Source organism: Podarcis vaucheri, assembly GCF_965113315.1.
Source record: "Podarcis vaucheri genome assembly, chromosome: 1".
Taxonomy (NCBI): Eukaryota; Metazoa; Chordata; class Lepidosauria; order Squamata; family Lacertidae; genus Podarcis; species Podarcis vaucheri.
The window spans coordinates 9499025-9525822 of NC_138759.1; the positions used below are offsets into that span (position 1 = coordinate 9499025).

The window sequence follows — 26798 nt, forward strand, 5'->3', positions numbered from 1 at the left end:
GCCAATGATCTGGGATGATGGGAGCTGTAGTTTAGCAACATTTGGAAGGCACCATGTTGGTTAATCCTACCTCAGGCGCAATCTGCACTCTATACATTTAAAGCAGCAGCATACCTGGGAACTGCGGTTTGTTGAAGTTGCTCAGAGTTCCTAGGGAGAGGGGTTGATTATGCTGGGAATCACAGCTTTATGCAGCAACTTTTAAAAAATAAACCCCCATAGTATCCAGCATTCTTGTGGGGAAGCGATGGCTGTTTAAAAGTGGTGTAAGAGTGCTTTCAATACACATATAGTGCAGACGGTGGCCTTACAGAGAAGGAAAGAAAAAGAAAAAGTCACGTAACATTTCAGGAACCACAAAGGTTGAGGGCCCAGAACTTTCGGTTGCAAAAAGGACTCTGTTGCAAAAAGGAAAAGAGGGAAAGGAAAAGAAACCGCCAAACAAAAACAAAAGTTGTTTGCCATTGCGCTTTCTCCGCCAAGGAGGTAACAGCAGCTCATGAGGTATCATCTAGAATATTCCTTAAAAACAAACACCACCTTCGTCAATGCCCAGAAATATCCAGAACAAAATGCGAGACACTGGCTTCCCAAACCCAGACTTTTCAAAAAGGTAATTCTCGTTCCTATCTAATATTTGGAGGATATGCTTTCTGAAAATACATGGAAGTGTTGCATGTCTAATAAAACTATTTGGATTATATTAGTAAGCCAAACAATCCCGTATCTGACTGCTATGTTGTACCTCCCCCCCCCCCCGCCCGGCCCGCCCCCATTACCAAGTTTAACAAAGGTCAAAGTTCATGCAAAAAACGCATGGCCAATCTCATATTTCTAACGGAGATTTCCACTTCGTTGTAGCAGACCCTTCAAAATGTGCTCTCTTTTTTTGGTTATTCTGTATGCATATCTTGACTAGGTGAGAAAAACAACAACACTCTGTGCGTCATAGGGCCTCGTGAGGAAGAGACTTCTCTATGGAAATATGAACCAAAAAAATTAATTATTATTATTATTAATTTACAAGTCTTGCATATCTTCGTCCATTTGCACTGTCTGGAGCTTGGCCAGTTGCTTTTTGTCTGTCTCCAGCTCCTCGCAGATTGCGTCAACCATATTGCTCATTACGTATTTGGTTTTCGAATCCAGCATCATCAAGCCACTAGCGGACTTGCTCTCTGCCTCGGACAAGAAGTTTTCCTTTAGGCTGGTGACCGGCTGCAGCACCAGCCGCTGCTCCCGGGCGAAATGGGGGTGCACTTGCGTCGACGGGTGGGGTCCGACGTGGCCGCCAATGGCCGGGCCGACCCCCCCCAGCGCCGGCTGCGTTGCCGAAATGGACATCAGGTCGTGACCGGTGAGGAGGGAGCAGTTCTGGAGCGTTGCATAGTTTGAGTTGGTGATGGAAACCACGGTCGCCCCGCTTGTGGCGGGGGCCGACAGGGGCGGGCTCTCGGACACGGGCGAGCCGAGTTCTTCCGAGTTTATCAGAGTGGGCGGTCCCAGGGAAAAGTTATGCGACAGGGTGACGTTGACGAGCGAGGAAGGCCCCCCGCCGGAGAGGCTGTCCGAAGGCAGGGCTGCGTGGAGTTGCGGGTTCTGGCCGAGGGACATTACTTGAGAAAACACCAGGCTGGCCTCCAAGCCTTCCTGCTTGACTGGCCCAATTGCCTGGCTGGAGTTGGGGAGCGTGTACACCACCGCGCTGGGAGGAAGGTTGCTGAAAAACACTTTCCCTTGCTGCGCCGCGGCGGAGTCGCTTGTAAACGTGCCGCTGCTGGGTGTGCTTTGATTTAGCGGCAGGTTGCCTGCGGTGGGAGAGGAAGGGAAAAACAAACAAACAGGAAAAGTCTTAAAGTTGTGCATCAGTGTAGAATAAAGATTGCAAAGTCAAGGCCCCACAGCCCATGTGCTTCTGTGTCTCCTGTGGCTTTCCTAAAAGACACATTACAGTAGTACCTCGGGTTACAGATGCTTCAGGTTACAGACTCCACTAACCCAGAAATAGTATCTCAGGTTAAGAAATTTGCTTCAGGGTGAGAACAGAAATCGTGCAGCGGCAGCCTCCATTAGCTAAAGTAGTACCTCAGGTTAAGAACAGTTTCAGGTTAAGAACGGACCTCCGGAACGAATTAAGTTCTTAACCTGAGGTACCACTGTAATTAAATAGTAATAATCATCATTATCATCATCATAAAATGTTTCAGGACCACCTCCCTCCATACGAATCTACCTGGACCCTGAGATCATCCTTTGAGGCCCTCCGCGAGAGGTCCAGTTGGTGGCAACAGAGAAAGGGGACTTTTCTGCAGGGTTCCCCGTTTTTACATATCTTTAGGCACCAAGCGAAAACGTTCCTCTTCTCCTAGGCTGATTGACTGCCAATGTGTTGCGGGAGGGGATTATTGGTTTGTTTTTGTTCTTTTTATTATGTATTTTGTGTTTTTTATATTGTGATTTTATGTTGTGAACTGCCCTAAGATTTACAGATGAAGGGCGTTATACAAAATTTTGATAATGTTAATGAAAATGTTAATAATAATAATAATAATAATAATGTGTTTCTGTGTCTCCTGGGCTTTCCTAAAAGATGCATTTTAACAACAGTCTAGCTTTTCAGCAGCAGAAAAAAAATTTCACCATGAAATCCTGAGTTGGGTGTGGAAATATCTCTGTTTCCCCTCCCAAACACCTATATTGTATGATGCTCTAACAGATTTAACAGATTTTGTCACCGTCACCAGCCTGAGGACAAGCCAGAAGCAGCGTGGAGTTACAGCTTGATACCAGCACGTTCCCACTAACCATAGTTGTGGTAAACAATGGTTTCTTGAGTTCAGCCATCATGGGGAACTGCATTAGCTTGTAAGTGAAAGCAGAAGATTCTAGTTACAGATAGGTAGAGGTGTTGGTCTGCCATAGTCAAAATAAAAAAATTCCTTCCAGTAGCACCTTAAAGACCAACTAAGTTAGTTCTTGGTATGAGCTTCCATGTGCATGCACACTTCTTCAGATACACTGAAACAGAAGTTGCCAGATCCTTCTATATAGTGAGAAGGTGGGGAGGGGTATTACTCAGAAGGGTGGTGGGAATGGGAGATTGGCAGATAGCTGAGATGAGCCTGTTGACGACTCTTAACGACTGTAAAGAGTCGTTAACATTCTGTGCACCTTCTCTTAACCCACACAAGAGGAAGAGAGAGCACTGAGGTCTGAACTCATTCACATAGCAGGGAAATATGGCTTCCTTAGGTCCAAACTCAGTCAGAGAGATAAAAAAGAGTGGATAGAGAACAGGAGTGCCAACTTGAAAAAAATATGGGGGGGGAGGTAAGCCGCACCCCACACAATGAATCACATGATGCGGTGCACGCACACCATCCGAATGGCAATACTCATCAACTTTGGGGAGGCCTAGCCACTCAAATATTTTATTTGGGGGGGGGGGCAAAGGGACCTTGACCCCTAGGAGTTGGCTCCTAAGATTGAGAGCAGAGGTGCACATCACCCCAAGAGCTGCAGGAATGAAGAAGGTTGAAGTTCCCGCATGGATTTGGGGGGAAAGAACCAGTCGGAACCCACACCTGAAGCCGCAACCTACAATCTTCCCCCCCACTCTGAGTAACCACCTGCCCCCTCCTTGTCAGCCCAATAATAATAATAATAATAATAATAATAATAATAATTTATTATTTGTACCCCACCAATCTGGCTGGGTCTCGCCAGCCACTCTGGGCGGCTTCCAACAAAGATTAAAAACACCGTACTTTTCGCTCTATAAGACGCACCAGATCACAAGACGCACCTAGTTTTTGGAGGAGGAAAACAAGAAAAAAAATATTCTGAATCCCAGAAGCCAGAACAGCAAGAGGGATCGCTGCACAGTGAAAGCAGCAATCCCTCTTGCTGTTCTGGCTTCTGGGATAGCTGCGCAGCCTGCATTCGCACACATTTCCCCTTACTTTTTAGGAGGGAAAAAGTGAGTCTTATAGAGCAAAATTATGGTACGTTAAAATGTCACACATAAAAAACTTCCCTGAACAGGGCTGCCTCCAGATGTCTTCTAAATGTCAGGTAGTTGTTGTTCTCTTTGACATCTGGTGGGAGGGTGTTCCACAGAGAAGGCGCCACTACCGAGAAGGCCCTCTGCCTGGTTCCCTGTAACCTCAATTCTCGCAATGAGGGAACTGCCAGAAGGCCCTCGGCGCTGGACCTCAGTGTCCGGGCAGAACGATGGGGGTAGAGACACTCCTTCAGGTATACTGGGCCAAGGCTGTTTAGGGCTTTAAAGGTCAACACCAACACTTTGAACTGTACTTGGAAACATACTGGGAGCCAATGTATGTCTTTCAAGCAAGGCAGGAAATGCACACAGAGGAATTTAACAGAGGAGCTCTAAGCTCCAAGGCAAAGAAAGGCCTGCCCCTTTAAGCCAAGGATGCCTAATCAATGGCCAAAAAGATGCTGCTGCAGTACAGCTCCCACCAGCCACTGGCCAGAGGTGGTGGGAATTGTGGTCCAGAAAGATCTGCAGGGCCTCAGGTTAGCCACCCCGACTTTAAGCCTTCTGTTCATTCTCAGGCGTTGTCAGAGCAAGTTGCTCATCTGAGTGCTATTCTTGCTGCCTTGCCAAGACCAGGATATGACACATCCGAACGCTTGGCTCCAGGCACCTGGATTAGATCTATAAAGATCTGAATTAGGAGAAAAGGAGCTTCAGAATGATGATGCACTGCTAATCACTCTATGGCCACTGCCTTCACGAACCTGGTGCCATCGAAGATGTTTTTGACTGCAGCTCAGATCAGCCAGGCTGAATAATCAGTTTCTGGTTCTGTGGCACTATTATTTTTTTTCTGTCGGTAGAACATCAGGCTCCTAATCTCAGGACTGTGGGATCATGAGGGGCAAAAGTTTCCCGCATTGCAGGGGATTGGACCTTCCTACTCCACAATTCTATGATTCTCCCCCCTCCCCTGCACCAATTTTATCCTCGCATCAACCCATAGCTGTCAACCGTCCCTTATTTGGCAGGACAGTCCCTTATCCCAGTGCCGTGTCCCACTGCTGTCCCGGATTGATGATGTCCCTTAAATTTCCCAGATTTCAAAGGAAGCAGCTCCTCTCCCTCCCTCCCTCCCTGCTGGCCAGGGAGGACAGAGACTCCAACTGTGTTGCTTGGCTGCGTTGCTTGTGCCCGGCCGCGTTGCCTGGGGACTCGCCTTTGCTCAGCGCTTCCCTGCGGAGAGGTGACGGTGGTTTTCCTTGCTGCATCCCCTTTGCCGGGTTGCTGCGCTGTGGGAACCACCGCTTGAGGCTTCGTTTGGCCGCTGGCTGGGCTTTCTGCCTTTGGCTTGGAGGGGCTCAGAAGTTGAACATACCTGTGCTCGGAAAATCCCTTATTTTGACTGCTAATCCCTTATTTTCGAGGCTGCTGGTCCCTTATTTTCAAATCTGTAAGTTGACAGCTATGCATCAACCCTGTGAGAAGGTTAGGCTGAGAGACTGTGACTGGCACAAAGTCATCCATAGAGCTTCATGGTTGAGCGGGGATTTGAACCCTGATCTCCTGGGTCCTTGATCCAACCCACTAACCGCTACCCCACACTGGCTCTCAGGCAGTTTTATCCAGCAACTGCGGCATTGTCCAAAAGTTACGAATGACTCGCACGTTAACACAATTGAAGAAGTCAGTTCCCTGGCCTTTTAATCCTCCTCTTAAGATGTGGAGGGAGATTGGGAGAAGTTTAAAGAATATTTGAAAAAATACGTTAATATTTAAATCTTAGAATAGCTTTGGAAGTAGATATAGGCTGAAGGGTTAGAAGTAGAAGATAGTGTATTTTAAAATAGTATTACTTGTAAGGGATAAAATGTGAAGATTATTATGGTAAAAGAAAGTGTGATAAAAAAATGCTAAAAAATTATGATATATGTAAACTGCTAAAGATGAGGTAAAGTGAAAATCAGATGGGGGGACTTGGGGAAGCTCACCTAACAATGTTTAGAAAAAATAAGGATAAGACAAGAATTTGTATTGTTTGTTTTCCTGTTTGTGTTGTTTATTTGTGTTATAAAAGGAATAATAAAAAAAAAATTGGGGGTGGGGGGAGAGAGAGAATCAGTACCGAAAAGCAAAGCAAAGCAACTTAACGTTAACTGCAGTCAGATTAGTCTTTTTGCAGAAGGTACCGGAATGCAAATTCTAGCTCAGCAAAGAACAAAGAGGTATTTTGAGAAGCCCAGATGGTGGAGTGGAGAACTATTTATAAGGATCTCATCCAGGGTAGAAGAAAAACGGAGACTGGAGATGTGAAGCTCTTGGCTCCTTGCAGCAAGTTGTTGGATGCAATTAAAATTCAGTCCGGGGAGATCATATACCAAGTTCAGAAAATGAGCTCTCACTTGACCAACATAGGTTACCTTACTGATTGCATTTGAGATCTGCTTACTTTGGTTGCCTTTTATAAATGCAAAAACGACCAAAGGAAAAAAATAGTGTTTGGAAACTATGGTAATCTAGGTTACTAACAGGGCCTGGGAATAAGGGAGACATCTAACTAGTTTGAAAACAGCTATGCTGGCTCCCAATCCATTTCTGAGCCAAATTCAACATGCTGGTTTTGACTTCTAAAGCCCTGTATTAAGGGTTGCTAACCTGCGGACCTCCAGGTGCTTTGGACTACAACTTCCATCAGTTCCAGTCCACAGGACTAATGGTCAGGGATGATGGGAGTTGTAGTCCAACTTCTGGACAATCACAGCTTAGCCACCTCTGCCCTAAATGGTTTGGGACCAGGCTATCTTAATGGCCATCTCCCCCTGCATGTGCCATGAGTCAGATGGGTGTGGTGCAAATAATAAAATTCTTCTTCTTCTTCTTCTTCTTCTTCTTCTTCTTCTTCTTCTTCTTCTTCTTCTTCTTCTTCCCCAGAGAACCTTCTACACGTGCCCTCTCCCTTCAGATGCAATGCAGGTAGGGATCTGTGAGAGGGCCTTCTCAGTGCTGGCTCCCCAACAGAGAAACTTCCTTTCCACTCCTTTTCATGTATGCTAGCCACTTTTACAGAGCAGGATAACTTTTAAAAAAATAAAATAAAAACACACACGAAACTAAGCTTGCTTCGCAATTTCAAGAGACATATTTGAAGAGATGCGCGTGTTAGAAAACTGTGGGAGAAAATGGTTGCTTCCCCCTGATTCGACATTGTTTAAGTGCTTTAAATTTCAACCAAAGGTACCCTATAGACATTTTCAGATCTGATTTAGATGGTGTGCAGCTCATTTATTTATTGGGTGCATGTGACACTTGAGTGGGGGGAGGGATCCTCAATATCTAGGCTTAGATCAATCCTAGGCTTAGATCAATGAGAATAAGCCACACATGACGAGGGGGGTTTCTTCCATTTTCTGGTAACGCCCCCTCTCTGTTTCAGCCTCCCATTTCACCACCAGGAGCCATTCTGCTCCAGAAGACTCAACTTCCAGGAGCCATTTTTGGGGAAGGAGACTGTAGAGAGACCACTAACACCCCTCAGGGACAGCATGTGAGGTGGCCCAGGGAGGATTGTCAAAATCTGCCACAATTTATATTATTATTAATTATTATTATTATTATTATTATTATTATTATTATTATTATTATTATTAATAAATTTATATCCCGCCCATCTGGCTGGGTTTCCCCAGCCACTCTGGGCAGCTTCCAACAAAATATTAAAATCCAATTATCCATCAAACATTAAAAGCTTCCCTAAACAGGGCTGCCTTTAGATGTCTTCTAAAAGTTTGGTAGTTGTTCTCTTTGACATCTGGTGGGAGGGCGTTCCACAGGGCGGAGGCCACTACTGAGAAGGCCCTCTGTACTGGACCTCAGTGTCCAGGCAGAACGATGGAGGTGGAGACGCTCAAATGACCTTCTCATCAAATGACCTTACGCATTCCATACAGGAGCTTTCACCCACCTGATGTTTTGGCCTACAACTCCCATCAGTCTCAGCAAGCACAGCCATAGACTTCATGGCCATGCTGGCAGGGGCTGATGGGAGTTGTGGTCCTGGAGGGGAGCAGGTGGGTGAAATTTGATGTATGAAGCACGGCTACGAAAATATGCAAGAGGCTCAGCTTTCCAAACCCTGAAGCAAAAGAGAAAAACCTACCTTGGGAAGTTGCTGTTGATACAGGAGGGAGCTGGACCGGTGAAAAACTGATGCCTCCGTTGAGGAGCTGGCCTCCGTTTGTTGCCGAATTGGGAATCTGGACGACGCCATATTGGTTTATTTGGACAGGGCCTGTGAAGGTAACAATGGAGCTGCCGTCTTGCGAGGCGATGGCTTCTTCGCTTTCTTCCCTCTTCACCTCAAGGCTTGGTATCAGACCTGAGAAAGAGGCAGAACTGGGGCTGTATGCTGTCGTCGTCGTCGTCGACGGGGCCGCCGAGTTGGACATGGAAGTCTGGAGGATTTTGAAGTCTTTCACGTCTTCCGACGAAGAGGCCAGCATGTCGGCCAAGGGCATGCCGTTGCTCAAAGAGCTTGGAGACGTTTTGGGCGGATTCAAGGTTGAGGCAGCGCCCACGTTGAGCCCGTTGAGGAGGACCCCATTGGGCCCCTGGATGAAAGAGGTGCCGTTAAGGAAGACGGGGGACGGGTTGGCGGGCACCAAGTTCCCGTTCAACAAAACCCCGGGGGAGCTGAGAGATATTTTGGAGTTTCCAAGCTGCTGCATGTAGATAGGCTCCATGTGGCCAGGAAGGCTCAAGGGGGCACTTCCGTCAGAGGCGCTGGCAAGCGGATGGGGAGACAAGTCCTCTTGCCCCTTGCTGGACTCATCTTCCGTGCTGGGGTTGCCATCCGACTCGCTGCAAGGCAAGAGAGAAAGAGCAGTGAATAATAATAATGTTAATGTTAATGTTAATGATAATGAATAATAATAATGTTAATGATAATGAATACAGTGGTGCCCCGCAAGACGAATGCCTCGCAAGACGGAAAACTCGCTAGACGAAAGAGTTTTCCGTTTTGGAGGTGCTTCGCAAAACAAATTTCCTATGGGCTTGTCGTCTTGCGAGTTCCTGCTGGTTTTCCCCCCTCCCCCCTTTTTCTAAGCCGCTAAGCCGCTTATCAGCTGATCCGATCAGCAGATAAGCCGCTAAAAGCCGCTAAAAGCGCTAATCCGCTAATCCGTCAATGGGCTTGCTTCGCAAGACGAAAAAACTGCTAGACGAAGAGAATCACAGAACAGATTCTTTTCGTCTTGCAAGGCACCACTGTAATAATAATGTTGATGTTAATGATAATGATAATTATTATTATTATTATTATTAATTTATTCCCCAGCCACTCTGGGTGGCTTCCAACAAAACACTAAAATACAATAACCTATTAAACATTAAAAGCTTCCCTAAACAGGGCTGCCTTTAGATGTCTTCTAAAAGTTTGGTAGTTATTTCTCTCTTTGACATCTGGTGGGAGGGCGTTCCACAGGGCGGGTGCCACTACCGAGAAGGCCCTCTGCCTGGTTCCCTGTAACTTGGCTTCTCGCAGTGAGGGAACCGCCAGAAGGCCTTTGGCACTGGACCTCAGTGTCCGGGCAGAATGATGGGGGTGGAGACGCTCCTTCAGGTATACTGGACCGAGGCCTCCAATTTGATTTGAACAAAGCCTTGTTCTGGGGGCAGGGAGAGTCTCCCTGCACACAGAAAACTAGCACGTGATGGGAAAGATTTTGAGGCTATCCTCCCTGAAGACACACATTTTCCATATAGAGAAAACTGCTTTTTGACTTGAGGTTTAAACGAGAGCAGACCCACAGCTCTCTCTCCTATCACCTGAAATGATACAGCCCAGGATAAGTACTCTGCTGGGTCAGACCAATGGCCCATCTTGTTGTTGCTGATAACAACAACAACAAAATTATTATTGATATTTATTCAAGCATATACAAAAATTCACACCCATTACTAAGCCTCTTTCTATAATACATGGAAATAATACAGATACTTAATCTAAAAAAGAACAGAAGCAGAAAGAAGAAAAGGAAAGAGAAAATGATAAAGAAAAAAAAGACTTTCGGTTCTCTGTCCTGCAGCTAAATAGAGTATTCACTCATCCAACCATTCTATCTTCTATAAAACAATTTTTTAAAAAACTTCAAATCCAGATACAATGGTACCTCGGGTTACAGACGCTTCAGATTACAGACTCCGCTAACCCGGAAATATTACCTCGGGTTAAAAACTTTGCTTCAGGATGAGAACAGAAATTGGGCAGCAGTAGCACAGCGGCAGCAGGAGGCCCCATTAGCTAAAGTGGTGCTTCAGGTTAAGAGCAGTTTCAGGTTAAAAGAACAGACCTCCGGAACGAATTAAGTTCTTAACCCGAGGTACCACTGTATTTCCATTTCCTCAAGCACAGAGAAGAGGCAAATGTCCTCTCCGGCTCCTATTTCCAGGGCAGTCCAAGGAATCAAAAGGAAAGATATAGCCTCAGGCCAGCCTCTCTGCCTCCTGCTAAAGTGCCCTCAAGAGAGGCACAAATGTGGGGGACGCCCAGCTATTTGCAGCCATTTGGAGAAATGCCAGGAGGAACAATGTGTTCTTGGCATCTTGTCTGCTATCGAGTGTGGCATTAGGCAACCCCATACACAGAGGAGAAGAAGAAGAAGAGTTTGGATTTGATATCCCGCTTTATCACTATCCGAAGGAGTCTCAAAGCGGCTAACATTCTCCTTTCCCTTCCTCCCCCACAACAAACACTCTGTCAGGTGAGTGCGGCTGAGAGACTTCAGAGAAGTGTGACTGGCCCAAGGTCACCCAGCAGCTGCAGGTGGAGGAGCGGGGAATCGAACCCGGTTCACCAGATTACGAGTCTATCGCTCTTAACCACTACACCACTCTGGCTCTCTGGAGCACACACATCCAGCCTAAATGTTATCAGGATTAATTTTTCGACCTTTCCTTAGAACCCCAGTTGCAAAAATTTATACAAAACTACCGTATTTACAGGGATGCGGGTGGTGCTGTGGGTTAAACCACAGAGCCTAGGACTTGCCGATCAGAAGGTCAGCGGTTCGAATCCCCGTGACAGGGTGAGCTCCCGCTGCTCGGTCCCTGCTCCTGCCAACCTAGCAGTTCAAAAGCACGTCAAAGTGCAAGTAGATAAATAGGTACCGCTCCGGCAGGAAGGTAAACAGCGTTTCCGTGCACTGCTCTGGTTTGCCAGAAGCGGCTTAGTCATGCTGGCCACATGACCCGGAAGCTGTACGCTGGCTCCCTCGGCCAATAAAGCAAGATGAGCACCGCAACCCCAGAGTCGGCCATGGTCAGGGGTCCCTTTACCTTTATTTACTCGAATGCAATGTCGCAAAAATTAGGGTGCGTGTTAGATTTGATGCACATTTACATTCCCCAGCAAATGCTTTTTTGGTTTCAAGGTTCTGAAAACTGAGGTGTGCATTAGATTCGCTGCTGCATATAGACAGTTTAAACCACTGGTCCATCTACCAGGCATGTTCAAAATCCATTTTGGGGACCTAATCCAGCCAGTGGTGGAGCTTCATGCTCTGGGGGGGGGCTGGTACGCATCCCGGGGGTGTGGTGTGCCGCCCGCTGAGGTGTGGCATGCGTTCTGGGGGCATGGCGCGCCGCCTGCGGGGCCGGCCACATTGGCACTCCACCGGGATTGTGCTGGCGGGGGCGGTACGCCCCCCCCCCACTCCTCTTCCTCCACCAGTTAATCCAGCATGCCGGTAGGTTTAATCCGGCCCGTGTGGCAGTTTATTTCCTGGGGTAGAATTCTAAAAAATCCTTAAATCCTTAAAAAAAGGTCAACAATTTTGGTTGGCCCTCACGGCCCTTCACTTCATCAAACCTGGCATCCTTTGAAAAAAGTTTGGACACCACTGAAAGCAGTTCTCCAGGATTCCGGGCACTGTTCTCTCCCAGCCCTACCTGAATATGCTAGGATACGATACGATACAATCCAATAATCGATACGATAATCTTTATTGTCATTGTCCCATACAGAACCACGAAATTGAGAAATCTAAACCAGACATTCAGAAACCTACAAGCCTGCTATTCCAACTATCCCCGCCTGTTTAGCCCCTAAAAACTCTGATACCCCATAATTGAATACAATATACTCACATAGAGACTACCTTACACTGCGTTTAAAACCAGAATTGCATTTGGATAGAAACTGTTTCTCAGGTGGCTAGTCCCAGCCTTTATAACCCTGTACCTTCTTCCAGAAGGCAGAAGCTGAAAGAGATCATTTCCAGAGTGCCCACTATCCCTGAACCTGGGACCTTTGGAATGCAACACAGAGGCTCTGCTACTAAGCTGCATTTTGCACCTGGCTATTGGCCACTTGGGACGCGAGTGGCGCTGTGGGTTAAACCACAGAGCCCAGGACTTGCTGATCAGAAGGTTGGCGGTTCGAATCCCCGCAACGGGGTGAGCTCCCGTTGCTCGGTCCCCTATATCTATATAACTCCTGCCAACCTAGTGGTTTGAAAGCACGTCAAAGTACAAGTAGATAAATAGATACCGCTCCGGCGGGAAGGTAAACGGCATTTCCATGCGCTGCTCTGGTTCTCCAGAAGCAGCTTAGTCATGCTGGCCACATGCTGTACACCGGCTCCCTCAGCCAATAAAGCGAGATGAGCGCTGCAACCCCAGAGTCGGCCACGACTGGACCTAATGGTTAGGGGTACCTTTACCTTTATTGGCCACTTGCAACCAAATGAAGATGCCAGGACCCAACATCTCCATCATCTGGAGGTGCATGTTTGGGGATCCTTGGGTCTTGCCTGTTTTCACACACTAACACCCCATCCTGTAGAATTCTATCCATTATATTCTATCTGCACAATCAGAATGAATTTGAGGAACCAACATGCTTTTTCTGTGCAACCTGAGCAGGAGCACTCCCCATTAAGAAAAAGAGGTTGGAACAGGCCAATATATATGTGGACTGTCCCTGGATCAAGAGACTTAATCTCTTAATCTAGCTAAGGTTGAACTAGCCAGGTGTTTAACTGATAATCAACCACAGCCAGTCCATCATTTGAAAAACAAGACTTTAGAGCCGTCTTAACCCAAAATGGCCATAAATTGGACCATAAAGAAGGCTGATCGCTGAAGAATTGATGCTTTTGAATTATGGTGCTGGAGGAGACTCTTGAGAGTCCCATGGACTGCAAGAAGATGAAACCTATCCATTCTGAAGGAAATCAGCTCTGAGTGCTCACTGGAAGGACAGATTGTGAAGCTGAGGCTCCAAGACTTTGGCCACCTCAGGAGAAGAGAAGACTCCTTGGAAAAGACCCTGATGTTGGGGAAGATGGAGGGCGCAAGGAGAAGGGGACAACAGAGGACGAGATGGTTGGACAGTGTTCTCGAAGCTACCAGCATGAGTTTGACCAAACTGCGGGAGGCAGTGGAAGACAGGAGTGCCTGGCGTGCTCTGGTCCAGGGGTCACAAAGTTGGACACGACTAAACAACAACAACAACAACCCAAAATGGCAACTAGACGCAATGCTTTGGCGACTGTAACCTTGGTTTAAAGAGCCATTTGGCACCTAGCTTATATATCTCCCTTTCTAACCCTGGCTGAAGCCCTTCCCCAAGTTTAATTTGGAAAAGACAAATGGCTTTATGGTAACTTACCAAAAAGGACAACAAAGAACCAACATTATAAATTCATAGAAAGATGCGCCTTGTCATCAACTTTTGGAATGATAAAATTATGGACATACACCCCTGTAATTCTTTCTCAAAGTTGGCTATCATTCCTTCTCACCTATGTAACTTCTTTTTTTTCCCCACCGCTGATTTTTTTTTTTAATGATGAAATATTTTCTGCTATCTGAACTTGCTACCATGCAGAAAAATGCAAGCAGCTTCTGAGCAAAGATTGGAAGCTATATATTTATTCTCAAGGACAAAGAATGTCTTTAAAGCTATGGCAATCTAGTCCCACGTGATTTCCAGGTCCCACATGATCTTTCTTTCTTTCTTTTCTTTTTTTTTTAAATAATAATTTATATTAGTATTTGTTATTGATTTTCGACTACATGCATATAAATATACAAGAAGGTTCTCACTTAACCCCATGCCATTTATACTATTTAAATTCTTGCATTATTTATGGTGCGCATTTTAATTATTTAAGGCACAGTCGAGCCCAATTTCAGTACTTTTCAAACCCCACTGATTTCAATGGGTGAGATGTGAGCCCAATGCCTAATTCTTCCTTTGGGATCAATGGGGCCTTGAAAACGATTAAACCCGGTTGGCTTGCATCCAGAGTATTTGGGCTAGTAGGTGCATTATGAAAACAATTCAGCCAGTTACAATCAGCTTCAACCATCAGGCTGAGGCCGGGACAGCTTGCATGTGTGCACGAAGGGAGGAAAAGAGCTGCAAAGATTGATCATCCAAACACGTTTCGATCGTATCATTTTACCCTTGATAAATATTGAAATGCATTGGGAACGCCAGCCCAAGTAGCAGTGTTTTCTGTGTCCAGGCGCACATGCACACACTGACTTAAGGTCGTTTTTGATCCCCCTTCATAGTTTACTCACAAGTAGCCATCACCAACCAGGTGATCTCCAGCTGTCACTACAACTCCCATCAGCCCCCAGCTGTTTTGGACCACAACTCCCATCAGTGTGCTGACTGGGAATGATGGGATTTGTAGTCCAAGATAGCTGGAGTTCACCATGCTGACGAAGGCTGGCTCGTGACCTGCCTCACCCCACTGGGGTAAGACGTGAAAAATCTATTCTGGACATTGTGAAAATTTAGAGGAATAAAAGAAAATAAGAATGAATGAGACACTTGCACTTCCTGCTTCCTGCGCTTTGCCTTGGGTTCTGAAGTTGTTATCGTTATCGTTATTATTTTTATTAATTGGATTTATACACTGCCCTATACCCGGAGGTCTCAGGGCAGTTCACAGAGTAAAATCAAAATGTAAAACCACAAAATGCACAGTCAAGATCAAAGCAACAACCCAATATCCTCCCCTCCACACAAACCCCACATTTTAAAAGGGCATAGGATGTCAATCAGATCAACCAAAGGTGAAAAAGTGACGCTTTTGCCTGGCGCCTAAAGGTGTATAATGAAGGCACCAGGTGAACTTCCCTGGGGAGAGAATTCCACAGACGGGGAGCCACTGCAGAGAAGGCCCTGTTCTCACGTTGCCACCCTTTGGACCTCTCGAGGAGGCGGCACACGAAGGAGGGCCTCAGAAGATGATCTCAGGGTCTGGGTAGGTTCATATGGAAAGAGGTGGTCCTTGAGGTATTGTGGTCCTGAGCCGTTTAAAGCTTTATAGGTCAAAACCAGCACTGGGCCAGGAAACTAATTGGTAGCCAGTGCAGTTGAACCAGAAAGTAGCTCCCAAGCTAAGGCACCATCCTAAGAAAACCGCTGGTCACGATCCAAAGCTCTGCATGCATATTGAGGTTTCTCACAATAACACATGCTGCAACACATGTCACTTCTGAAGCCTGGGAAGGTGAGGGGTTGGTTTATTAAAAACACATTTTGTAATTTTATTTGAGGTTAGAGGAGCTCCTGCTGTTCCAGGATTCATAAACTCCACACCTTCCAACATTTTTCTGATGGAAATAGGGACATCCTATTCTATGATAATAATAATAATAATAATAGTTACAGATAGGTAACCGTGTTGGTCTGCCATAGTCAAAATAAAAATATTCCTTCCAGTAGCACCTTAAAGACCAACTAAGTTAGTTCTTGGTATGAGCTTTCGTGTGCATGTATCTGAAGAAGTGTGCATGCACACGAAAGCTCATACCAAGAACTAACTTAGCTGGTCTTTAAGGTGCTACTGGAAGGAATTTTTTTATTTTTAATAATAATAATAATTTTAGTATTTATACCCCGCGCATCTGACTGTGTTGCCCCAGCCACTGTGGGGAAGCTACCAGCATATATAAAAGCATAATAATACATTAAACATTTTTTTAAAACATCCCTAAACAAGGCTGCCTTCAGATGTCTTCTAAAGGCTGAATAGTTACTTATCTCCTTGGCTCAGGGGTCACATAACTTAATACCCTCCAACATTTCTATGATGAAAATAGGAACATCCTAAGAAAAAGTGGGACATTCTGGGATCAAATCAGAAACCATGACGACTTCTGTAAATCTGGGACTGTCCCTGAAAAATAGGGACATTTGGAGGGTCTGAGTATGGGTTCTGCTCTACTCACGGTAGACCCACTGAAATCAATGCACTTGCATTAATGTCAAAATATTTATGAAATCAGATAGCTAAGTGGCTGCATATAACAAAACTGTAGACGAAACACATGTAAAATCCAGGAAATCAGTAAGAACAAGTGTACATAAAATAATTATCATTAAAACGCAGATGAAGATAGACAACCGATTGTGTCTGGGTAAGGTTGCCAAAATAAAGAAGCTTTCAGAGGATGACGAACAATACAATGAGGTCACCAGCCACATATCCATAAGTTAGTCATGTCCGTTAATTTCCATAGGGCTACTCTGAGTTGAGACCAAAGGTACATAATAATAATAATAATAATAATAATAATAATAATAATAATAATAATAATAATAATAATTTATTTCCTGCTCATCTGACTGGGTTTCCCTAGCCACTCTGGGTGGCTTCCAACAGAATATTAAAAATAGAATCAAGCATTAAAAACTTCCCTAAACAAGGCTGCCTTCAAATGACTTCTAAATGTCAGATAGTTGTTTATTTCGTTGACATCAGACCGGAGGGCAATCCATAGGGCGGGTGCCACCACTGAGAAGGCCCTCTGCCTGGTTCCCTGTAACCTCACTTCTCGCAGGAGGGAACCACCAGAAGGCCCTCAGCACTGACCGTAGTAAGCTGCCTTGTCAGAGCAAAAATTCACCTGTCATTATTCTAGAACTGCCTGCCCTGACTGAGAGTGGCTCCTTAGTGGACATCTTTCACATCACCTGTTTCCTGACATCCTTCTCAACTGGAGATGCTGTGGGCTGAACCTGAGACCTTTTGCATGCATGCACACCACTTTCTCAGTCATTACCCCTTCCTCAGCAAGTATAAGAAATAATAATCGTAACAACAACAACAACCACAATCTTTTATTTGTATCCCACCCTCCCTGGCCAAGACCGGGCTCAGGGCGGCTAACATCAAATATAAACATTGATATAAAATCAAGCAATAATTTAATCACCTCTTAAAAACAAGTCGGGATAAAATAAAAAATCTGAATTAGTTGGCTTTCTGCAGGATTTGGGTTGGGAACAGTAAATGCTCAACTTTGTACGCTGATCTTATATGCGCCTGTGAGAATGCTGGGAGGCCTCTTTCAAACTAGTTCTTATACAAAAAGGGGAGGGGAGTCAGGCTGAGCCCTGACCAAGGGCCCTGATCGCTTGTGACAGAGCGTTCCACCAGGCTGGGGCCAAAGCCGAAAAGGCCCTGGCTCTGGTCAAGGCCAGCCTAATCTCTCTTGAGGCCCAAGATGTTACTGTTTGCAGACTATAAAGTCCTCCATGTAGCATACCAGGAGAGGCGGTCCCGTAGTTACGAGGGTCCTAGGCCATACAGGGCTTTAAAGCCTTTAAAGAAAAAATGGCTTAAGCACACACTAGTCATTTTCTTTCTACTTAGAATGGAGGAAGGAAAGACAGAGACTTGAATACTTTCCAGCACCTTACTTTTGAATAAGCCTGCAACTCCATTAAAAATGAAGACGTCGATGCCTCCTGACTGCCCATATATCCCATCACGTTTGCAAAAAATAAATAAATGCAGCTTTAGCCTGCTTTGGAGAGCGCTGCCGACAGGCTAATAACCTTCCACTAGCCCTAGTTCAGACTTAGCGCTCAGAAATCAGCACTGGGTAACCTGGTTTGTAACATGCTATGGCCTCGCGAGCTGCACGCCATGACATTCAGAATATTCTGGAATTATCTGGGGGATTCTTGAGGTCCAGGCACAACTCCACAGGGGAGAGCATTCCCAAGACGACCCACTTGCACCTTGAAGTCATCTTCCAAGGCCCGGCTAGTGTGCCTGCCTTCAAGGTCAATTAGACTGGGAGGTAGAGATGGGGAAAGGGCCTTTTCAGCTATGGCCCCATGCCTGTGAAACTCTGCTACAAAGTGATGCCTGCCAATTCCCATCACTGCTGGCTTTAAAGTGGGCTTTAACAACCCAACTGTTTAAAATTGCTTTTGCATAATGGGTTTCATAGCACAACTGTTTGAATTGGTGCCGTTTCAACTATGAGCATTTGATTTTAGCATTCTGATGATGGGCTTAGTGGGCTGGTTCGCTGGTGTTTTATTAAGTTTTATGATGGCTTATTACATTTGGATCTTGCCTTGACAGGATGCGAAAGGCAGCCTATCAATATTTCAAATAAGCAGGACAGTGGCCTTCAATTCTTACGGCAGCAAATCTTATAAATTAATTATGCACTACATGAATCACACATTAGGTGGCTAATTTATCTTCTCTTTCTCTACACGTCTGCCTGAGGCCTAAAATGCTAACTATTTATTGACAGTGTTAGAAACTCAGATATATAAGCCAAATGGCTCCTTAAACCAGGGTTACAGTTGACAAAACGGAATGCCTAGCTGCCATTTTGGGTCCGGACGGCTCAAAAGTCGTATTTTTCAATACGACCTTTTGCCTCCTGAAATTCATTCCGATTGTGCAGATAAAAGATAATGGATAAAATTCTACAGGATGTGTTGTTAGTGTGTGAAAACAATCAGGATCCCAAGTCTTGTACCTCCAGGTGGTGGAAACGTCAGGCGTCATCTTGGCACCCGGGCATCTTCACTAATGGCCGATAGGCAGGTGCAAAATGAATTTAGAACACTGCTTTTATAACCCGCTCTTCACAGTATCGCAGTACAAGATTTTTTTAAAAAAAAGACAATAAAGCAATGAAGTTTTGTGTGTGTGTGTGTGTGTGTGTGTGTGTGTGTCTAACTAGCCAATTGCTTTGAGATGTTTCACAGGAAGAGACTTGTTAATGAAATAAATTAAATACAGTGGACGCTCGGGTTGCGAACGTGATCTGTGCAGGAGGCACGTTCGCAACCTGCAGCGCCGCATCTGCGCACTCGCGGGTTGCGATTCGGCGCTTCTGTGCATAGCGCAATTTAGCGCTTCTACACATGTGCGCGTGCCGCAACCCGGAAGTAACCCGTTCCGGTACTTCCAGGTTTTGGCGCGTCCGTAACCCGAAAACATGCAACCTGAAGTGTCTGTAACCTGAGGTATGGACAATATTTCACTTAAATAATTATCATGCCTGTTTTAGTGGGTTATAGAATCACTGAATTGTGGAGTTGGAAAGGGCACAGTGGTTCATCTGGTCCAACCTAAAATACTGGAATTTTAGCCAAATCATCCATTACATGAGCTGATCTGTCTATTATGCAGGAGGAAAGAATTCTGAAGCAAGAAGCATACAGTGGTGCCCCGCAAGACGAAATTAATTCGTTCCGCAATTTTTGCCGTCTAACGAATTTTTCTTCTTGCGAAGCACGGTTTAAACGGCTTAACAAAGTCGCAAGACGTTTTCGTCTTGCGAAGCAAGCGCATAGGGGAATTCGTCTTGCGAGGCAAATCGCGAATGAAAAAACCTTTCGTCTAGTGAGTTTTTTGTCTTGCGAGGCATTCGTCTTGCGGGGCACCACTGTAGTTGGTTTTGTTTTAAGATGATGTACCTGCTCACAGAAGGGCTTTCAGGTAAGTGTCCTTCCCAGCCTTACCTGGGAGGATGAACATGGGACTTTCAGCATGAAAACTAGGTACTCTACCACCAAGCGATGCCATTTTCCCCATGTAAGGAAAACAAAAAGTATAGAAGTCTTTAATATGACATCTGGAAGACGGACTTCAAGACATGGCCAACCAGGCAATATGCAGAATGTCAGAGTTGTCCCAAAATGTCACTGGCTGGTCTCAGACACAACAGCCTGTTAAAAGCTCTTTGAACTGATGGATTTATCACCACCGTGACAGCTTGGCCAAAATGTGTCAGATGTCCTCAATTCCTTGGCACTTCCCAATGGGAGGAAAGGAATAGCCCACTGGGGAAATGAAAGGAGTAAGCACCCCAAGGTTATTGCAGCTGTGAAGCTTCAGAGGGGTTTGGAAGTGGGATGATCACACATCCCTGCAAAGGAGCCGAGTTGTTTATTTTTCGAACACTCTCATTTCTACAATTCATGCGGTCTAAACTAAGAGGATGTTACAGCCCATGTATCTTACTCATTTGCAAAGCAAACCATTACTGGAAAGGATTCAAGTGATGGCAAAAAAAGAATTAAATGCAAGCACTGATTAACACAGCTACAAGAGAATAAATTTGTATGCAATGTTTAGTGGCCCCCTTTCTGCAGCCAAAAAAGAAAATAGCAAGGGAAAGAGATGACAATTGCTCTCCAGGCAGATTCATCGCAATAGCCAATATTGCTAAAAGCTGAAAAGCAGTCAAGTCTTAACGCAGGCAAAGGGACACAACATCAGATTTCTGCAAGAGCACAGGTGTAGTGTTGCACTTATAGAGTGTCTGTCCCGGAACGTGCAGGTTCAAATCGCTGCTCAGCCGTGACCCTCACTGGGCAAATCTTGGCTAGTCACTCTCTTTCAGCCTAACCTTCCTCAAAGGGTTGTTGTGAGGATAAAAAATGGGGGAAGGGCAAAATTAAGCATGTCTTCTTGGGAAAAACTGAAAGATACAGAGCAGGGGTCGGCAACCTAAGGCCCATGGGCCACAAGCAGCCCACGGGGGTCGGTTTGCCGGCCCCCGAGCCACCCACTTGGTGAGTCCCTGCACACTGCGCTATACCGACGCACCGTGGTGCGGGGACTTGCCGATCAGCAACGCTTCTGTGCGGACGCAGACGCCAGAAATTGTGGGATGGCGCGCTCATGCACACCCGCAATCCAGTCCACAGAGGAGGCTCTGCAGCAGTAAACCAGCCCAGGCAAGGTAAACCTTGCCAACCCCAATATAGAGATTTTGGGAGGGATGAGATGGAAGAGGCGTGAAGGGCCTGCTCTGGAATAGGCTCCTGATTAAACTGCACAAAGCAGAATGATTAAAGAATATTTGCAGGAGCTTGCAACTATTAAAAAGTGTTAACGCAGGCTTAAAAAATAGTCCTTAAAGGAAAAACAACTTCTGCCTTTGACCTAACCTGACACATCTGCTTTCTGAGGAAGATAGATGCCCCTAAACACATCCCATGAAGTCAAATGAACACTTTATTTTAGTTACAGATAGGTAGCTGTGTTGGTCTGCCATAGTCAAAATAAAAAAATTCCTTCCAGTAGCACCTTAAAGACCAACTAAGTTAGTTCTTGGTATGAGCTTTGCATGCACACGAAAGCTCATACCAAGAACTAACTTAGTTGGTCTTTAAGGTGCTACTGGAAGGAAATTTTTTTATTTTGACTTTATTTTAGATCAGCAAAGAAAGCAAGAATATTTCACACATGCTCCCTTGCAACTCTATGATTCTATCACTCGGCTGCCTGCCTCCTCTCCCCATAGGGTTTAAGTTGTAGGGGCAGGAATAAATATTTGCTATGAGGTGAAGCGTATCCTGTGGGTTTGTGCACATGTAATCTCCGTCCCTGCACCTCACTGACCCAGAAGGGATTAAATTAGTTCTAAGTTTTACACTCCCTTTTCTATAAAAAATAGTATTCAAATTAGTTTTGGTGGTGGAGTTTATCCATGCAGAGGAGAGGGGAAGCAGGACTGGAGGGGGGGGCAGCTGGGGTGATAGTGGTTAGGATCCAGTTTGCCTTCAAGATACACGGAACACAAACAGTTCAGTCTTATAACAAGTTAGCCCTGCTAAGCCAGTGAGCTGACTGGAGATATATGGAGGTTTCTGAAGAACTGGGATCTGATTGGAGGAAGGGGCTGGGAGAAATTGGGGAGTGAAGCATTCCTCCCCCGCACCCCTAAACTGAATACATTGATAACAGGCTCCAGGAAGTCACAGCCAGTCGTGTTCCTGCTACAACACTTGCTGATAGCAAACACATGTCTGCAAGAATCAAATATTTTCTGGAGTGTTTTGTGTGTGTCTGTGTTTCTTAAGCCACATAAAAACATGTGATATAGCCCACGGAGGTATAAAACACCTCCTACTGGGTTACGTTTGCTTCCGGGTGCTTAGAAAAAAGAAGGGATAAAAAGGCCCAGGATTTTAAGGACTGATTTAAACCACCACTGGAAGAGGGCAACTGCAGCCTGCAAAGCTTGCCGGAGGGTCTTTGCTCAGAGTACCTACCAGCAAAAAATAATAATAATGAAGCAAATTGCCCCTTACACCCATCAGAAAAAACAAACAAACGAACAACTGGCCTTGCAAGAATTGCAGCCTGGTCAAACTTCCGTGGGCCGGACTGTTGCAGCTGGTCCTCCTGGTTTTACACCCTCCTTCCTCGCCTGCCACTCGTAGCTTTGATGTTATGTCCCCCAAGGACTGAAAGGAGCTCCCTGCCTCAGCACAACCTGTGTGTCCTTGCTTGAAGATGGGTCGTTGAGGCTGGTGTTTTTCCTTTCACAAAAAAACAACCACCACCCAGCCACTTTTCCTGCCTTCTGTCAACCAGCCCCTCTTGAAAGAAAGCAAGAAAAGTGAAGAGGAGGAACAGGAGGAGAGGAATGTGCCTTGGGCAGGCAAGCAGGTCAGCTCACCTGGCTGGCCCAGCAGAATACCTCTGGGGTGGCCTCTCACTAGCCAAAGCCCCCCCCCCGCCCCGATTTTAAGTCTCCTAGCCCTGGACAATTGACCCAACCATTGGCCCAGATCTAATGGAAGAAAAAGAGAGAGCAGGCTTTGCAGGTTCAGACATTTAAACCTCTGTGGTATTTTAGGAATAAGTCACGCACCAGTATATTTTCAGTGGGAACGAGGGAAAGAATAAAGGGAGATCAGAAAGGTGGTGCTCTGTCCTGGGAGCCTTTGAGGGCAAGGGGCTGCTTGGGATTATAGACCTGGGCAGTCCCCGGTTCCTGTCTTGTGGGGGAAAGGAAAACTGATCTGAACCAAAGGCAGAATCAAGTTTCACAACAAGAGACCCAAGTGAGTGTGCAAGGAGGGGGTGGGGAGAGGGACTAGCAATCCTCCTGCCACGGAAGGAGCTTCAAGTTTCCCTCTCTCTGTTTCCCACCCCTTGGTGACATAAAACCTGGGCAAATGATTAACGCTGTCAAATAAAAATGGGAGAGGGGAGAGAAAGTTTCCTTGGACAACAAGAAGAGGAGATGATCAGAGACGACTGTGTGTTTGTTGGGTGTGTTGAGGGAACCTAGGAAAGGAGGCTGCTGCTATTTATGCAGAGGGTTAAGATGGAGAAAGAAAACTTCTTCCCATGGTAGTATGGAGTTTGCAGATCTGGAAACATTTTTTTCACACACACACACACCCCGCGGCAACAGATTTTAAATGTTAGGTTGGCGGTTTATGGCAATGTATACAGAACATCATAATTTCATGAATCGTGCGCAAGGAAAGGAGTAAACAGAGAAATAAAGGCTATGGCATTGGAAAGAACACACAGAAGTTTTGCTGTTGGAGGGGGGAGCTGTTTTGCTGGTGGATAAAGTGGGGAGCACTGGGGGGAGAGGAACTTTTATATTTTCTCACTGGGAGAGGAATAAAGGGGTACCCCCACCCCAGGACGAATCAAGCTACAAAAAGTGCTCCCAGGCAGAGATACCTTGAAGGTTATGGGGTGCAAGCCATGGTGGAGGGGAGATTTTCCACCCAGGGAATCTGGAAGCAAAATAAGCACTTTCTTTTTTAGTGGGTGGGTGGGGGAATTATGTAGCCTTGAGTGCAGGATGAAGGAAGTGGGAAGAAAGTACTTTTAGGAGATTACCAGAGACACTTATTTTGCTCTACACTCTGCAAGGAAGAAGAGGGTGTGTGTGTGTGTGTGTGTTTTTAAAAGTGAGAGATTTGGGGCAGTGGTGGGGAGAAAGAGAGAGAGAGAGAGAAGAAAGCTGTAAGGTAAACGCCATGTTTGTCAAGGAATGAGAGCCAGGCTAGGACAGACAGGGCAGGGGAAGGGAGGGAGGGAGCAAGCCAGACAGGAGGGGAAAGGGGGGAGGACAGGAAAAGCAAAGGAGCAGGCAAGGTGTTAAAAGAGATGGCATGTGGTGGTTGGAGAAACAAAGAAAGACAAGGTGGAAGGAGAGGGTCAGGCAAGAAGGATGGGGGTGGGATGCAAAGGGGGGAAATAAGCTGGGAATGAGGCAGGGGCTCAGAGTGCGAATTATGGATGCTAAACCAGAAAGCAAGATGGGGCACTGGGGTAGGGTGGGGGCACCAAAGGCCTTTTGTGGGGCCGGGAAATTAGCATATCTAACAAGGCAGAGGGCAGAAGAGAGAGAGGGGGTGGCAAGGAATCAAGCAAAGCAGCAGGAAGTTTTGGGGAAGGGAAGACAACAGGCGATAAAGGGCAGGGAACAAGGTCTAAACAGAGTGGAAATCAAGCAGAGCGCGGAGCCCCCGCGTCCAGCAAGAGCCTCAGGCTGTGCCGTCTCTTAACGCGGGGACTTGCTACGCCAGATCACACTCCTGCGCCCCCTGCCCATGTGCAGAGTTCCGTCCCCCTCGCCAGCCTCTCCCTCTCTCCCCGCCTCAAGGAGCTCCCGGATTCTGGAGCTGCTTTGTCCCCGGCCGATTCCCCACTCCCTGTCTCCTCCTCTTTCTCTCTCCAAAAAGTTTGCGAAAGTTTTTTCCCCTTTCCCGCGGGCGCGCTCACCTCTTGGACTGCGGCTCGGAGGGGTTGCGGTCCCTCTGCCGTCGGTTCTTGAACCAGTTGCTGACCTGCGTGAGCGAGAGCCCGGTGACCTTGGCCAGGTTGCGCTTCTCGGCGGGCGACGGGTAGCGGTTCTGCTTGTAGAGCTCCTTGAGCGCGTTGCGCGACCTCTCCTTGAAGCAGTACACCGTCTCCTCGCCGTCCCAGATGGTCCGCGGCAAGGGGAACTTCCTGCGCAGGCGGTACTTGTCGACGGCGCCCAGGGGCCGCCCGCGGGCCCTCTCCGCCTCGCTGTAGCGCGCCTTGTACCACAGCTCCTGCAGCAGCGCGTGGTTGGCGGCGTCGAAGCTGTGGCTCTCCAGGATGCCGTACAGCTCCGCGTAAAGACCCTGGTGGAAAGCCACCAGCGCGCGCGCCTTCAGCAGGCTCTCGTTGCCACGTAGCAGGTCGCTCCGCGGCAGCGACCACAGGAACCGCGCCAGCCGGTCCAGGTGGCCGCCTTGCTGGAGAGCCTCGCACACGCACGCGACGTGCTCCGGGGAGAAAGCCAGCGGAGCCGGCGGCGAGCAAGGCGAGGCGGGAGACGGCGAGGAGCAGGCGGGCGCGGCGGTGGAGAGGGCAGCGTGGCGCACGGGCTGGTTGCGCACCAGCAGCTCGGCGTGGAGCAGGACCTGGTCGGCCGCCTCCGCCGCTGCCTCCTCGTCCTCGTCGTCGTCTTCTTCGTCCTCCCCGTCTTCGTCCTCCTCCTGCTTCCTGGCGAAAGGCGGCGCGCAGCCTTCCCGGGCTGCCTTCTCCTGCGCCCCGACGCCGCCGGAGAGCATGTCCGCCAGCACGTTTTCCTGCTTGATCCCCGCCACCACGCCGGGGATCGGGGCGGTGGGGGAGGCAGAGGACATTTTCCGCCGCCCCCTCCCTTGTTTTGGAGTTGGGTGGTGTGGGTTTGTGGGTTTCCCCCCCTTTCCTCTCTCTCCCCCCCCTCCCCAGTGCAATACGCAAACACACACACACCGTTCCTGCTCCTGCTCCTCCTCCTTGCCCCGCCACCCGGCTGGCGTTCAGCCGATCAGGTTTCCTCGCCGCCGCGCAGGAACCATTAAGACAGCTTGTTCGAGCAAAACTTTGTGTAAGCGGATCGCGGCTCCTTTCCCCCCACCCCGTCCGACCTCCTCCTCCTCCCCAACCCCCCCTCTCCCTTTTCTTCCTCTCCCCCAGCCCCCCCCCCTCCACTACCACCACAACGTGACTCCTCCAAAGCCTTCTCTGCCTCTCGCCTGCCTACATATTCTTTAATGGCACAAGCAGCCTCCTGGACCCGGGCGCGGGCGCGGATTGGCCGCCCAGTGCGGAGGGGGCGGGGGCATCCCGGGGTTTCTATGGGAACCGTCAATCAACCCCTCCCCCGCCCCGCCCCTCCCGTCGGTGCCCGCTTGGCGAGGCTTTGCTCCCTCCTTTTTCGAAAAGCGAAACACCTCTACCTGGAAGATCGGGGCGTGCGCGGCTGCTCTGTGCCACCCCCTCTCTCTTCCCCTGCAATGCTTCCCTGGAGCGGCTGGGATGGGGGAGATGCAGGGAAAAACCCGAAAGGGAAGCGTAGGTGTCCCTCTTTCTAGGCATCCTTAAAAGCCAAACTTTCAAGTTTCGAGATACGTAAATTGTTGAGAGAGTGGATATCTTTCAATGGAGTTGTAGCGCTTAGCTAAGGGAGACTTCAGAACCTGCCTCTCCACATTACTTGGTCTATAATACAGGACTTTGCACGTATATTTAGGAGTTAGATCCATTAAAGTCAGTGGTGCTTACTGCGTGGTGCGCAGAGGGTTGCTCAGAAATAAAGTCTCATTGAGCTCAGTCAGTCCCAGTTAAGTTAAACTTTCAGGTTTCCAAATAAATGGTTGAGAGTGTAAGATAACTTTCTGTGGACAGCTAGTGTAGGGGTTGGAGAGTTCAAACCCCGCCTCTCCACATAACTT

The 26798-nt window shown here is 47.3% G+C and overlaps 1 protein-coding gene and 1 long non-coding RNA gene across 2 annotated transcripts in view; both read right to left on the minus strand.

Annotated features, from left to right (window-relative positions):
* LOC309531217 overlaps window positions 1-26798 on the minus strand; it is a 140558-nt gene that overhangs the window by 7411 nt on the left and 106349 nt on the right. The window lies entirely within an intron of this gene.
* LOC309529333 (homeobox protein SIX4-like) lies at window positions 985-25799 on the minus strand. The gene is made up of 3 exons (XM_082217274.1): window positions 24832-25799; window positions 8160-8860; window positions 985-1808 (listed from the first exon to the last, which is right to left on the minus strand). Exons 1-3 carry the CDS (start codon window positions 25722-25724, stop codon window positions 1021-1023), a joined length of 2382 nt encoding a protein of 793 aa, XP_082073400.1. The 5' UTR covers window positions 25725-25799; the 3' UTR covers window positions 985-1020.